Raw genomic sequence first — 17,378 nt, 5'->3', positions numbered from 1 at the left:
TAATGCTGGATTTAATATCCACTTGATTTATGTAATTTTGCATTGCCAAAATGAAGCTTTTGGCTCTTTATTTTAGTAAATAAATTATGATGATTGTAGATGTATGATATAAAACATTACCTAAGGACATGACAAAGATGAAGTACCTTGTACAGAATGCAAGATCCTCTGTAAAGTATTATTATTATTATCTGATTCTTCCAGAGAGTCCTTGACTTGTTGGTGGGATTGCAAATAAATGTGGGAATGGATATAAGGTTATAAGGTTGGGGGGGGGGGGGCTGACAGACAGACAGGCATCAGAGGTTGTTGTATGGTGGAATGGAATCAAGGCAAATGAGGGTGGCTAGTGGAGTGCCCCAGGTCTCTGTACTAGGACTACTACCCTTTAATTTGTACATTAATGATACAGCAGAAAATTTGAAGGAACACATTCAGGTATGTGCTGATGATGCAAAACAAGGAGAACAATAGTTGATAAAGGTGATGTAGATATCTTACAGGATGATTTAAATAAATTGGCAGTGTGGGAAAAGGACAATGGTAATCAATTAAATGTTGTAAAATGTAAGGTAAAGTACTTCAGGATGAAAAGATTACACCTTTTGTATCATATTGATGGTACCTAGTTTACAGGAAACTGATGAGGCTAGTGATCTGGGGGTGATGGTGGATAGAGATTTGAAATTCAGAGGACGTATTGCAAGAGTGGGAATGGATATAAGGTTGGTGAAATAAAGATAGAGAAGTAATTATCCCTCTTTATAAGGCTATGATTCAGCCACATGTTGACTGTGCAGATTTGATCACCTGCATTTCTTGGAGATTGGGAGGTGGTGCAGAGAGGATTCAGAAACAAGTGACCAAACTGGTGACGTGTGTGGAATGTTCCCTATGAGGAGAGATTCAGGGTGTGTGGTTTATAGAGTTTAGCTGAAAGGTAGAGGAGAGGGGATATGATAGAAATAAGTTACTAAAGAGATACTATAAGATTGATACAGAAGAACTTTTTCAGTACATCAGGAAATAGTCGGAAAAAAAGGGGGTCACACTTGGAAATTGTCTAAGAGTGTGGTTAGTAAGGGTGTGAAGACAAGATGTTTACTTGGAGAATGGCAAATGAGTGAAATGGACTGGGATTGCCAGAGGTAGTTGTGAGTGCCCCAACAGTGAATAGCTATAAGGAGCTGTATGACAGGTACTGTGTTACTAGATAGAGTGGATCTTCCACCACAATGAGTCTTTTGACTCTGTGGGATGTCCATATAAATAATAATAATTATTATTGTATGTGTGTGTGTGTGTATATATATATATATATACATAATTAGTACTATTAACTCGGGGTTGGGATATGTTCATTTTCCTAAATTAACCGACTTAAAACCCGAGAATTATAACACAATGACATTTATTTGAAAAAATGCAACTTGTTTCGTCAAGAATGACTTCATCAGGCGATAAGAACATAGAAAGATATTAAAAGACACTGAAATTAACATTGACACACTCTAAAGCTATACAATTATAAAGCCATAACATTCAACTATAAAATACAGTTATTATGAGCTTGAACTACAGTCCGAGTTAAAGTTCTATTGTTGTACACCTGTGCGTGTGTGGAATCATGCGATCTTCAGTATCTAATAGTAGAGTTGAAAGAGTCAGGCAAATTATAGCTAAGATTGTTATTCATGTGAAAAGGGTCCAAGGTGATTTCCTTTGATTCGACAATGCGGCGCTCTACCTCATCATGGCAGATGTGTAGGTTTGAAGTTGATGTCCAATTTATTTCATGTTGGTGGCTTTCGTTGTTCGTGTTTATTGAAAGCAGGACATGGACTGACAGAGCAGTTGCTCTGGTTCTTTTATAAGCAATGTCGCGTTGGTGCTCTTCGAGACGTAGTAAGATAGATTTCTCCGTCTGCCCATAGTAAGGCTTTCCACATTCACAAGTGACCTTGTATATACCTGGGAATTGTAGAAGGTTGTGAGGTTGTTTATAGTTGTTGAAGCATGATCTTATTTTTGGCATAGTCGAGAAGCACGTTTTTATGTTAAACTTCTTTAGAATTCTACTCAGCTTTTTTGGATAGTGTGCTGATATATGGCAAGACGATATGACCTTTGGAGTCGTCCTGTGTCTCTGCGTTGCTACGTTGACGGTGGGATAATTGGTTGTTAATATTTTTTAGAGAGTAGCCATTGTTTTTAAAGGTCCATTTAAGATGTTGTAGTTCCTTTTTCAGTTCTTCTTCATCCGACAGTACAGATCTTGCACAATTCGTTAGAGTTGATATAATACCCAACTTTTGCGCTGGATGGTGATGGGATGATGCATGCAAATATCTGTCTGTATGAGTTGGCTTTCTAAATATAGAGACTTTAATTGATTCAGGCGTCTTGGTGAGTTTAACATCTAGGAAACAGATGGAACTATTTTCTTCAATCTCCATAGTCAATTTTATATCTTGATGGCGGTTGTTTAAGTGGTCGAGAAACGCCATCAAGATATAAAATTGACTATGGAGATTGAAGAAAATAGTTCCATCTGTTTCCTAGATGTTAAACTCACCAAGATGCCTGAATCAATTAAAGTCTCTATATTTAGAAAGCCAACTCATACAGACAGATATTTGCATGCGTCATCCCATCACCATCCAGCGCAAAAGTTGGGTATTATATCAACTCCAGCGAATTGTGCAAGATCTGTACTGTCGGATGAAGAAGAACTGAAAAAGGAACTACAACATCTTAAATGGACCTTTAAAAACAATGGCTACTCTCTAAAAAATATTAACAACCAATTATCCCACCGTCGACCTTTGGAGACAGGACGACTCCAAAGGTCATATCGTCTTGCCATATATCAGCACACTATCCAAAAAGCTGAGTAGAATTCTAAAGAAGTTTAACATAAAAACGTGCTTCTCGACTATGCCAAAAATAAGATCATGCTTCAACAACTATAAACAACCTCACAACCTTCTACAATTCCCAGGTATATACAAGGTCACTTGTGAATGCGGAAAGCCTTACTATGGGCAGACGGAGAAATCTATCTTACTACGTCTCGAAGAGCACCAACACGACATTGCTTATAAAAGAACCAGAGCAACTGCTCTGTCAGGCCATGTCCTGTTTTCAATAAACACGAACAACGAAAGCCACCAACATGAAATAAATTGGACATCAACTTCAAACCTACACATCTGCCATGATGAGGTAGAGCGCCGCATTGTCGAATCAAAGGAAATCACCTTGGACCCTTTTCACATGAATAACAATCTTAGCTATAATTTGCCTGACTCTTTCAACTCTACTATTAGATACTGAAGATCACGTGATTCCACACGCGCACAGGTGTACAACAATAGAACTTTAACTCGGACTGTAGTTCAAGCTCATAATAACTGTATTTTACAGTCAAATATTATGGCTTTATAATTGTATAGCTTTAGAGTGTGTCAATGTTAATTTCAGTGTCTTTTAATATCTTTCTATGTTCTTATCGCCTGATGAAGTCATTCTTGACGAAACATGTTGTGTTTTTTCAAATAAATGTCATTGTGTTATAATTCTCGGGTTTTAAGTCAGTTAATTTAGAAAAATGAATATATACATATATATATATATTGATATCAGAGAAAAAAGTTTTTTTTTGTTTGTTTGTTTGTTTTGTTTTTAACCACACCTACATAAATTGCTGCAGAGCTTAAAAATAAATCAATACCATGCCTGGGCAAAATATTAATATGTTTCTTAAATATTATATTTGGGGAAAATGATATGGGTAAAGGCATGATATTAAAATTCATCTAGATTATGTAAAGTTATAATAATTGCCCATATATATATATATATATATATATATATATATCAAAATGAAACTACTTTACTTCCTAATGTATATTTTTCATTCACTTGAATGAGTTCTTTAAGTAGAGCAGCAAAGTAGATCTAGATGGATTATATTCTTTCTTTCTTCTCTCTTTTAGAATCCAAATTCAACTTTTATGTGACTACATTCTGATTAATGCTGAGCTACTGTATATACAAAATATTGAGTAAGTTTGTTACAGTTTTTAATGGAAGCCAGCTTAATAACCAATATATGACTTCCACAGTAACAACAGATAGATGCTTCACCATAACAATATTGCAGTATTATATTATTATTCAACAAGCAAACAGTAATAAAAATTACAATTCAATTTTGAAAATTAAGTCAAACATGTTAAAGTATTATTCATTTACATAACAAATTTCTTCATATACTAAATTAAAGAAATGTTAATAAACAAAGGTTTATTATCTAACTATCAAGATGTTTATAAATTTCACCTTATTTTATATCTATGCTCTCAGCAGAGAAGCAATGTTTCACGAAAAGTTTTTTTTATAACCTGTTTTCAACTATCATAAAACTCTGCACATAACAATCATTTTGATTAATTATCCTAAATAAAAAAGCATGGAGACTAATTCTTACAGGTTTCTGATGTATAATTTTTACTCAAAACATAAAATTTGTGGTTGTTTCTAATCATAACTGCAAACTGTGGTTGCTATTAGATATATGCATAGAGAAATAATAAGCAACAGAAATTTTATGTAATATTATTTGTCATCGAAAGAATGAATTTCATCTATGAGTTTTCATATGTCCACGAAGACTACCTGATTGGGAAAATGATTTTCCACAGGTATTGCATGTAAAGGGTTTTTCTTTGGTATGAATTCTTAAATGAACTTTCAGATTTGCTACTTCTGCAAATTTCTTGCCACATTTTTCACATTCAAATGGTTTCTCATTAGTATGTAGTCGACGATGTGATGTTAGATGATGTGAGCGTGAAAATTTTTTCCCACATATTTCACATGAAAAGGGTTTTTCATTAGTATGGATTCTTATATGTGACTTAAAAGATGCACTACTTGAAAATGCCTTGCCACAAAATGCACACACAAAAGGTCTCTCATTTGTGTGAATTCTGGAATGAACTTTAAAACCACTATAGTCGGAAAATGATTTTCCACATGTTTTACATGCATAAGGTTTCTCTTGAGTGTGAATTCTTGTGTGTCTTTTAAGATGCTTTGCGGCAGAAAAGTCTTTTCCACATACTTCACATATATAAGGTCGCTCCAAGGTATGAACTCTCATGTGACTTTGAAGATTTCCAGAACGTGAAAATGCTTTTCCACAAACTTCACATGGATATGGCTTCTCCTTAGTATGAACTCTTATGTGTATTTTAAGAGTGCCTGAAGCTGTAAATTGCTTTCCACATATTTCACATTTAAATGGCTTTTCGTTATTGTGAATTCGTTTGTGAATAACAAGATACTGACGATACTTGTATCTTTTTTCACACAAATCACAAGCAAATGGTTTCTCATTATTGTGTGTTCTCCTGTGTGACAACAGGTGTGCTAAAAAAGTGAATGCTTTATTACATGTTTCACATGTAAATCGCTTCTCTTTAGAATGAATTTTTTTGTGTTGGTAAATATGCGAAGCATGTGCAAAGGACATTCCACATGTTTTACATGTATATGGTTTTTCACGTGTGTGTATTCTGAAGTGTGAAGTAAGATAGTCAGCTCGAGGAAATGCTTTGCCACAAATTTTACATGAAAAAGGTTTTTCACTAGTGTGACTTCTTCTATGAACAAGAAGACTATGGAATAATGAAAACACCTTCCCACAGTATTCACATAGAAAAGGTTTCTCATTGTTGTGAATTTTTTCATGAACAACAAGATGTCCACGCTGTAAGAAAGCCTTATCACAAAATTTGCAGATGAAACTTTTCTCATGAGTGTGAATTCTTTCATGTGTTGAAAGATGTCCTAACTGTGAAAATGTCTTGCCACAAAATTTACAAAGGTAAATTTTTTCCATTTTGTAAATACTCTTGGCTGCTTGATTTCTGCAAGATTTCATGAAAGAGGAACAATACTTTTCACATAAAGTATGAATTATTATCAGTTGATTCTAATATGACAACATTTTCTATTTAGATATACTATATCCTCTATGAAATATAACTGGTAAAACAGAAACACAAAATATTCCACAGATAAAATTGTACATACTATTACATATAAATTAATTTTAGACATTTGCATTCTTCAGAAGTTCTTCAAAAATCTCCAAAGTAATTTATAATCTGCAAAACAAAATTAAATATTTTAATTCAAATATTACAAAAACCAACAACTCTAAAATGTTTCATTGGAAAATTATCGTATGATAATTTAAATTTAGATAGTGCAAGAATTATTAATCTTTTATGAAATAAATACCTGTTTCTGCATTCCTATCCAGAAAAATTTATTTCAAATTTTTTTTTTTCTTTCAGAAATTATCTGCCAAACATGACAAATGTGGACTGCAGATTCAATTTGTCTACATCCACGATGCACTAAGGCAATAATGCATTCCACTTGCCAACTCCTCTGCTCATATCCTCCTTATACAGTTTCCAGGGATGGACTCATGTTTTACCCCCCCCACCTCTTTCCATTCTATGAAACATTTCTTCCATGTTAACCTGACAACTTCTGACTAACTTATATGTTTCAATCATATCCTCTCCTCTTTCTATTCACAAGGTTTTGCAATTTACATTCTTTCAATCTCTCTTCATACTCCATATTCCAAAGACCACTTACCACTTTTGTAAATCTTCTATGAATCATTTCTATCATATCCTTGTCACCATGAAACACAAACCCCAATGACCAAATCTGTGCACAATAATCCATGAGTCCTGATCAAGTCCTTATTACAATGGAATCATAACCTCTTTATTTTTGCCCATATTTTAAATAACTTTCACAGCTTACACAAGTAAAAAAATATATGGAATTTTATTCAAAAACTAAATTTCATCCAACATTACATGGAAATCATCAGAGAGACAAATTGTTAATTACATTCAAAACATGAATCACAATAACGAGTCACAAATCATGCATATATTAGCTTGTGTCTCAGTCACAGCTGATATCTTCCATCCTACCATCTACCAAGGACACATTAACACCTTTCCTTACCAGTCTATCATCCTGCTGTTTAGAGTTATACACTGATTCTCCAGCATCAATGTATATTGTTTAACAATATATTATAAAATTAATAATGTAGCCTGTATAATAACTAAAAATATTTAATTATTACTTCCTGTATTTTGCCGAAGTTAAATTGGCATCTTCAGGGATTAACACCACTATTAAACATGCAAGCAGGAAAACTTCAATAACAAAGATGGAACATGAGAGACCTAAAGTCCTATAATTACACAATCCATTGGCTTTGGTTGGGCGCTCTTGACTGCTGGACTGTCAAGAGAAATGCTGAGGTTCAAAGGGCAATTTTGTGTCGCCCAATGGGAGTTTCCCATACGAGAGGCAGTTTGATATAATAAATATGATTGTATATGGTTGTACACACAAAATTGTCCTCTGAACCTCAACTCTTTCCACCATTATCCCCAAGCCCTAGCCTCATCAATCTGATGCAATCGAGTTCCATTAATGTAATAAAGCAGCATGGAACCTTTTTAAAGCAAAGCGCATAATCTAACATTTTGCAACTTTACACTAACAATCCTTTATCCTTTGCTCAAAATACCAATTTATTTAAATCATACTGTAGAATATCTACATCACCTTTATAAACTACTGCTTTCCTCAGATTTGTATCATCAGCAACCAACTAAATATTTCTCCTTAAATCTTTCCATATATCACTGATATACAATTTAAATTGCAGTGGCCCTAGTACAGAACTTAGAGGTATTCCACTAGTTACTCTTTCCCCTAGATCCCACTTCACCATATACTACTTTCTGGTGTCTGTCAGTCAGCCTACCCCCCCCCCCAACCCCAATCCATGCTACTAGATTCATATCCATTCCCATTTGCTCCAACTTTTGTAATACTTTTCCATGTGGTATTCTATCAAATGCCTTTGGAAGGTCCAGCAGTATCATGCTATATCCATTTCCTTGATCCAATTCTGCTGTCGCTTTATCATAAAATGTAAGTAAATTACTAAGACAGGACCTACCTTCTATGAAGCCAAGCTGCCCACTATAGAGTATCACATTCACCATCATATTTTACCTTTAACCAACTTTTCCAATACTTTATCAACCACTCTTGAGATATTAAATGGTCTGTAGCTTGTTACGTCTCTCTTAGAGCTGCCTTTATGTAATGGAACTATTTTATCCTCTTTCCACTTGATCAGAACTTTGCCAGGCTTAGATTAAGCAATTTCATCAGGAGCAATGCCAATTCTCTTGAACATTCATGTAGTACATCGACTGACATGCCATTCAATTCGCTGAGTGAGGGACAAAGGCCTTCCTCTCCACATTTTTTTTTTTTTTTAATTTCCAACCCCATGAATGAAAGATCTCGAGATCAATAAGAATATGGTGCTGCATGTGGTCAAGAAGTAGATGTTTGGCATTTGACTATTCATGGTCAGATTTTAATTTGCACATTTTTAATTTAATGCATGCTACAAGCTGCAGTAGCATAGACATCTGCCTTGAATCACTTGAGATTTTCAACCAGGAGAATGGATATGGTAATAACAACATGGAAAAGGGCTACAGAAATTATGGAGGCACTGTTGAAGTGCCCAAGGACATTGAACACGGCTGGGTGAAGAATGAGCTGTACAAAAGGAAATGTGAATACAGTTATATTCAGCGTTATGAAGAGGAGACCAATATCATATGTTTAGAAGGAGAACTGGTTAAGGAAATCCTCAAAATATTGAACCTTTTCCTAGTCAGTTATTCCTAGGAGAAAATATGATTATTTGGTAGTCGGATAGCAATTTGTTTTAGATTATTATTAACAACACTGGGTATCTCTTCCAGTTTGATCACTGAAGTTAGAGAATGGAAACCAATTTAAGTTGTGAGCAGTGAAGTCTCCAAGATGAGCTGGCTATCTGAGTTGGCAAAAAAAAATCGAGCTTCATCAAAAACAATCAAATACTCCATTCTGGTTCTGAGAACTGAAAAAGTTCTCAGAACCAGAATGAGCATAGATAATAAAAAAAAGTATTTAGCATTCTCTGACATGAAATATCTGTTCTGGCAAACATACATTACCATCTTTGTACCACACAATTTAGATGGATAATAGCAGTAGCTACATTATACTACTAGGCATAGCAAATACCCTATTAACACTATAGGTTTAGGTATAAATTAGAATGATTGCAGGATGGTAGTACACTGGCAACCTAATAACTAACAGGTATCACAAGTATGTGTAGAGGTACAGAATAAAAAAATAAATAACATAACATAACATAAATAATAACCAGTGGACCAATTCAAGAGTCTATTCTTGGCCTGATAATGTGGACAGTTTGAAAGGAATAGGTGAATAATTCTGTCATAGTTTGTCTTCCTGAAAAGACAGATATTCATAGAATGCAAGAGAATGAAAGTTTAATGTACCTCGTTTCTGCAACTTAGCGTGGGGGGACTGTAACTAGCAAATCAATAATCAATGGATTTAAATGTGATCAAAAACAGGGTTATACTTCAGAGAAAAGAGCACAAAACGGTAAAAATCATAGAGGAATAATTGCAATGCTAAAAAGGAAACTAATAAGCATAATTATCTACAACCTCTGTCCAAAAAAAAAAAACCGAACTTTTGATAGAAAATAAAACACAGGCCAATTATAATTATTCAAATCATTTATTTCAATCCATATATACTCTCCCTCAGCTTCGATGCAGCGTTTGCATTTAATTCATTAAATGAGCATTTTATATTGGTTTTTGGGATACTGTGGGAGGGGGGTCGTGGTTACTGCAGTATGAATGTTTTCAATGGTGTCATATCGCTTTCCTTTCATCGGCACATGAAGTCGGAGGAAGAGAAAGAAGTCACAGGGTGCTAAATCAGTTGAATACAGCAAGTGATCCAACACACAAACTTGGTTTTTGCTCAAAAATTGTCTCACAATGTTCGTATGATGAGATGGTGCATTATCGTGCAAAAGTAACCAGCTGCCTGCATCACAATATTCATGGTGTATGCAACGAATTCTTACTATCAATTGCTTCAAAACTTCGAGATAAAACTCACCACTGACCATTTGGCCAGGCAAAATGAATTCTTTGTGGATGCCCTTGGAATCATAGAAACAAATCAGCACTGTTTTTACTTTTGACTTCTCCAAGCAACTTTTTTTCGGATGTCCCTCTTCTGGTTGTCTCCACTCAGCACTCTGGCACTTTGTTTTGGGCTCATACTCAAAACACTATGTTTCGTCACCAGTAACGATTGTTTCAAGGAAGTTTGGTCCTTACGAGCAGTTTTAATGAGATCATTGCAGTGTTCAAATCGATACTTTTTTTGTCGTTGGTCAACTTGTGGGGAACAAATTGTGAATTCAATTTATGAAGGCCCAAACTCTCAGTCAAAATGTTGTGCACAGTTGATTTTGGAATCCCCAATTCACCTTCAATCAATCTCATGGACAATTTCGGGTTTTCTTTGATGAAATCAAGCACTTTTTGATTTCATCAAAGCGATGTTAACTTTGCTCAGTCCGGTTTTTGGATGGCTTTTCATCATCCTCAAGCATCTCACGACCACCTTGAAATTGCTTAAACCACTTGTAAACTTGAGTATGAGTGGTTTAATTCTATTTTCGAAAATTTCGGTTTCTTTTTGGACAGAGGATGTACTTCAAACCTCTGATATGACCACATTTAGACTGTTCTGCTACGATTTCATCACCATCACCAGGTTTCAGGATGATGAGGAGAAAGTGTCTGAAAGAAAGAAAGATAAAAAATAAAAATAAAAAACTGCAGAACTTTTGTTTTTTATGCGACTCCACCATGAATGTTGCAAACCTATAGTACATTAGCATTCATCACCGTATGCTTTTTGAAGCATTTCATGCATTTCGGTAAAGCTTTTACCAAGTTTAACACAAAAGTCAATTGCAGCTCTCTGTTTGAAACTCATTTTCTGACTGTTCGTCAAAAACACACTCACTCTTGGCACTATAACTCGGCTTCTAATGAAACAAATGTCATAAACAGTTGACACAACACTAATGAAGGTTGCCGCTTTCGACAACAAAAAATATACAACTGCTGGCATCACTAGTTTCCTCTATTTTAAAAAAGTTCGGTTTCTTTTTGGACAGAGGGCGTACTTCAAACCTCTGATATGACCACATTTAGACTGCTCTGTTCTGGTTTCAGGATGATGAGGAAAAAAGTGGCTGAAAGAAAGAAAGAGAAAAAAAAATGCAGAACTTTTATTTTTTATGTGACTCTACCATGAATGTTGCAAACCTATAGTACATTAGCACTATAGGTGAAATAAGGTTTTCTAATTTTAATTTTCTAATTATCTTTTTTTATATATTTATTATTATTATTATTTGCATAATCTGGAAACCCTCCTGTACAAATGAAACACGGAAATTTTTTTAGCCAATTCAGGCTTCCAATAAGTGGGATGGTGATCTTGGACCACACAATAAAATTCATCTTTCACTTTTAAGTAGGATATTTACGAACATTTTTGCCTATGGTAAGATGCTTGTAAACATCCTTATCTTAGGTCAGAGAGATGGCTAGGTGACTCTTTTGGCAGGATTCAAACCCACAGCCTGTTGCGGGTTGGAGAGTGAATATGCTATCCACATGGCTACTAGGGCGGAAAAGAAATTGGGTTGTCAACAGCACCTAATATTCACAGCTGTGGGTTACCCTTCAAAGTACTAAATGGGAAATGGGCTCAGGTTTGCTTCAGTGATCAGACAAGAATTGCTTCAGTGAACTGTGCTTTAAAACTGATCAGGCTGCTGACAATGATATAAATTTTAACATAGAGGTAGAGGTGAAGAGAGGATATGATAGAGATATTAAGTTAGTAAAGGTTACAGAATAGATTGTTTTTAGTGTATGGCAAGTGGGATGAGAAACAACAAGGGTTCACTTCTGAGGCTGAGTAAGAATATGATTAGGCATGAGGACCAGGCTTTGGAACAGTTTATTATAATTGTTATTTTATTTTATTTATGTCAATCCATCAACGAAAGGGTGTAAATTTATCACATTTAGCATTGTATGTGAGCTAAAGGCAAGAAAGGCCACTTCCTCTGCTCTACATATCGAACATGGAATTTTTTTCAAGTCACTATATGCCTGTAATAAGTACAGTCATAGCCTCACACTGTAAGAGGGAAAACAACTGTCTATACCCAAAGACTTTCACAAACATCCATATCACAGTGGGATTTGATCCTGCAGTCTGTTTGTTGGATAGTGGAAATACAATCCACTTGATCATCCAGGCTAGCAATAGTAGCAGCAAGTGTAATACTAGTGAAATTTCAAAGTGAATGAATTCGATTTGGAGTGATCCTAGTGATATGAGCCCTGGGACTTTCAATTGGTGGTATTCATAAACAGAAGTATAAGATTATCTGCCAATTTGTGTTTCTGAAAGTTAGCAGATTTAAGAAAGGAGAGGAAGGTATAATACTGGATCAGGGAAGAAAAGTAATCTCTATGACGGACAGTAAAGGATTATTAAGGAGAGATCTCATTTTAGATCTCTAAAATTAGAGATCTTATTTTATATCTCATATCTTATTATTTAAATTGATAGGTTGATGGCTTAAATAATGAACTGAATATTTGATGTAAACGAGTTATTTTTTTTTGTGTATGTGGGAGGAGGACATCTCAAAAAAGATAGCGACAAGTGGAATATCACCGGTTTCTGCACCTGGACCTGCTACTGTATTTAACTCATATACCGATCTGAAGAAAGATGTTCAGTTATCCAAAGATAATTCTAAGAAAGAGAGAGAGATGGTTAGCTGAATGAGTGTCTCTTGAAAAGGATCAATAGAAAACTCTGCTGAACAGGGATTATCAATTGATTGTTGCCATATGCAAGATTTAGCATTCTGTATAGCCAATTTTGTTATATGACTTCCAATTCTACCATCACTACCAGAACTCTTACTTCCCCCATCTCCTGTAGTGCTATCCCCATATAATATACTCTATCCCATCTCCTTAATACAAAATGCTAAATCTTGTATATGGCAGATCAATTGATAATTCTTGTTCAGCAGTGTAGACTATCGATTCTTTTGCAGGAGCACTCATTCTGGTAACCACTTCTCCTGCTTACCAGAATAAGTGTCCTTTCAAAAGAACCAATAGTTTGCACTGGTGACTAGGAATTATCAATTGATTGCTGCCATATGTAAGATTAACTCTGCCATGGGATCATTAGGGGTCTCATGCCAGTCCCAAGTCTGGATAAAAGAGGAGGGTTGGTCAGATGAGTGTCAATGCTCTAACTGTAAAGAAAAAACACAATTATTATCTGATGCCTATACAATACAGCTAAAACATGCCAACTCAGATGTCGCCTGGATGAACAAGGTCCACGATACCAATTGAGCGATCGGGGTTGGATTGAAAAGTGGAAAGGAAACAGAAACTGAAACTAACAGATTGTTAGTTTCAGTTTTACATTCTATGTTCCTACTGATAACAGTTTGTTATATATGAATCCTTTGGATGTCAGGAAAACTAGAATTACTTCACAAGGAAATATTGCATCATATACTAGGACTGGCAGAGATGCGATGGACATCATTAGGAGAAATAAATATGCAAAGTCATATGGTCAGGGCACGACACCAAGCACGAATTAGTTTCCTTCTTAACAAAAAAGCTAGAAAGGCACTGTTAGGCTACAAACCAGTCAATGAACCAACCATTGTAAGATTTCAAGCAAAACCATTTAATATATCAATAGTCCAGATATGTGCACCTGCATCTGACAGCACAGATGAGGATATTGGCTTATTTTACACAGATCTGAGAGAGACAATAGAAACAATACTAAAGCAAGATGTACTAATTATTGAAGGAGACTGGAATGCCAAAGTCAGAATAGATAATGATGGTTGGGAAAGCATGATAGGAAAATATGAAGAAAGAAATCAATGTGTGAAAAAATGTTAGAATTTGCTGTGGACCATGAGATGATGATCTGTAATACAGGATTCCAGAAAGGGAGTGTAGAAAATGGATGTGGCAATCAAATGATGGGAAAACCAAGAACATGATCAATATGATTATGATCGAAAGAAGATGGACAACATCAGTACAGCAATGTCAAACTTTTCAAGGAATGGATATAGACTCAGATCATAGTTTAGTGATTACAAACATCAAGTTGAAATTAAAAAGAAAATATAAACACCATCATCAGAAATGAAGAGATACAACAAGAATAAGTGAAACAGAAATAGGAAGAAGGTACAGAACAGTGTTAGAAGAGAAACTTAAAAGTATGGACAAAGAAAAAAATTTGAATCTAAGAGTGAAAGGAGTAATGAAAGCAACAGAAGATGCAGTTGAAGAAACAGTACTAGAAGAAGTGGATTAGACAAGAAACACTGAAGTTAGTACAGACAAAGAGAATGTTGAAGATAAGAATGGATACATCAGAAAAAAACAGAGGAGCAATACAGAAGAAAGTGTAATGAGGTGAAAAAAGCAGTTAGAATGGTTAGAAACCCAATGCAATAATACAGAAACAGCACTATGGAGAGCATAAAACTAGGCAGGTGAACAAAATTATTAGAACCATTAATATAAGGTGGCAACCAAAACAGATCACAATTAAAGATGAAAAAGGCAAAGATTGATGAATAAAGATAAAATTGTACAGCAGTGGACAAGACACTGTAGTGAGTTATATGTAGAAAAACTCGATTTAGAGAGCATGGAAACTGACTGAAGAACTGAAGCAGATATCACCACCAAGTAATGAGTATGATATGGCCATTTTAAGAGGAGAGGTAAAAGAAAAGCAATAGGGTGGCTTAAACACAACAAGAGTCCTGGTAATGATAACATCACTGGAGAAATGATTAGATATGGTGATGAAATTATGGTTACATAGTAAAAAGAAGAACATGTAAGAAAAAGTTTTAAAATGAATAAATGTTGAGCAGCTCTCAGATGTGAATTGTGGACTAAAATACAGAAACATTATTCAAGAACAAATGAAAGAGTTTAAGAACAGGAACCAAAACTTGGAGATTTAGTGGCAAACCCTGAAGAAGAAATGTGGTGAGGTTGTCTGCAAGGATAGAAAAAAATCAGAACTCCATGGTGGACGCAGGAAATTAAAGAAGCAGCAAAGGAAAGATGAAAGCATATCGAAGGTTCCTGGAAAATAAGTCAGCTTGTGCTCTTAGAGAATACAGAGACAAATATAAGAAAGCTAAACACTGTGTAAAACTAGCTAAACAAAAGTCATGGGAATACTTTAGTAAGAAAACAGAAAATAAATATCAAGGTGGCAAGATATTCTGCAGGTTGGTGAAGAAGCTCAGAAATTATTATTATTATTATTATTATTATTAAACAAGACCTCATGGAGTCAAAGACTCATCTAGGAGGTCCTTTTATCTCACACACATCTCATTATACCGGGTCTTAAACACATTCAAACTCCCTGCAGACACCACACTCTCAGGCAAGGCATTCCAATCAATCACAACTCTGCAGGAAAAAAACCTGCCTCTCACTCCCCTACTCACACCCTCTTTATACAGTTTCGAGGGATGACCTCTGGTTCTCCCCTGATCTCCCACTATTCTCTGTAGAACTTCTCCACCATTGATCCTATAACAACCCCTTACCAACTCTGTAGGTCTCTATCATATCTCCCCTCTTCCTTCTCTCCACTAGACTCTGCAAATTACATCTTTTCAATCTTTCCTCATACACGACATTCCAGAGGTCAGAAACTACCTTAGTCAGTCGCCTTTGGACCCTTTCCAACATCTCTTCATCCTTCTGAAAACCAGGTGACCAAATCTGGGCACAATAGTCCATGTGTGGCCTAATCAAAGCCTTATACAATGGAACAAGAATCTCCCTACTTCTACACGTCAGTGTCCTCCTCATCATTCCCAGAAGTCTTTGTGTTGTCTTGATAATTTTGGCGATGTGTCCCCTAAATTTTAGATCCTTATCCACTATCACTCCCAGATCTCTTATTTCCTCTACTTCCAACAATATATTCTCACCAAGCATAAATTCTGCATCCCATCTTTGTTTTCCAAATTTTAAAACCTTACATTTTGTAACATTGAACTTACATCCCCATTTGCTTGCCCAATCACTCAATTTATTCAAGTCTTCTTGCAAGGCCACAACATCTTCACTACTCTTTATGGTTCGTCCCAACTTTGCATCATCTGCAAACAACTGAATATCTCCATCCAAATCTTCGCCAATATCATTAATATACAAGTTAAATAGTAATGGTCCTAAAACAGATCCCTGAGGCACTCCACTAGTGACTTTCCTTTTCCTGGATATTGCACCCCCATACACAACTTGTTGATACCTATCAGATAGCCAGTCTCCAATCCAATGCACTAATCTAATATCCAACCCCATCTGCTCTAGTTTGACTGTCAACTTATCATGAGGTACTCTATCAAAAGCTTTTGCAAAATCCAAGTATATTACTGTGTATCCTTCTCCTCTGTCTAAGGAAGTAGTCACTTTATTGTAATAAGTAAGTAGATTACTAAAACACGACCTCCCTTTAGCAAATCCATGCTGTCCATCAAAGATTATACCATTGTTGTCAACCCAACTCTGGATCCTAGTTCTCACAAGCTTCTTCAACAACTTAACCACAACACCTGACACACAGATAGGCCTATAGTTTGATGCTTGAGTTCGATCACCTCCTTTATGAAGTGGCACAATCTTTCCCTCCTTCCACTCTTTAGGGACCTGACCAAGTGCAAGACTCGTATTAAAAAAATATGTCAAGGCAGGTGTCAACTCTCTGGCACATTCCTTCAGAATACGTGGTGATATATTATCAAGTCCCACAGCCTTATCTACATCTAGTTTACTCAACTCCCCAAACACCTCTTGCTCACTTACAGTCAGTCTCTCCTCCCCATCATCAACTGCTCTTAATCTCTCCATGAAGTCACAATCACAAGATTGAAAGATCTTTATGAACTGCTCATTAAGTATCTCCACCACACATTCTGCAACAGCTGTCTTTATACCATTTCCTCCAATCAATGTCATCCTTCCATAATCATTCTTTCTTTTGCTGGCTACATATCGAAAGAACTCCCTAGGATTCTTTTTAGCTTCATTAGCTAACTGTTGTTCATACCTCTGTTTAGCTACTCTCACCAACCAAGTCACCCTCCTTGCCTGGTCTTTGTAGACCTCATAAAATTGGTTACTTCCACTTCTCTTATGCTGCCTCCACAATGCCCTTTT

General features: G+C 35.6%; 1 protein-coding gene across 1 annotated transcript; it reads right to left on the bottom strand.

Moving 5' to 3' along the window:
- Positions 1 to 3,956: 3,956 nt before the first annotated feature.
- Positions 3,957 to 5,773, bottom strand: LOC150098666 (uncharacterized; the record flags this gene model as incomplete). The annotated part of the gene is made up of 1 exon (XM_090405731.1): positions 3,957 to 5,773. A coding segment is annotated over one exon (1,128 nt), but the record flags the coding sequence as incomplete, so codon positions are not given.
- Positions 5,774 to 17,378: the final 11,605 nt, after the last annotated feature.

The sequence above is a fragment of the Typopeltis vanoorti genome, chromosome 15, assembly GCF_054136105.1.
Source record: "Typopeltis vanoorti isolate ZY-2024b chromosome 15, IOZ_Tvanoo_1.0, whole genome shotgun sequence".
NCBI lineage: Eukaryota > Metazoa > Arthropoda > Arachnida > Uropygi > Thelyphonidae > Typopeltis > Typopeltis vanoorti.
The sequence above is the reverse complement of the archived record's forward strand: the minus strand, read 5'-3'. Positions and strand labels throughout refer to the sequence as shown.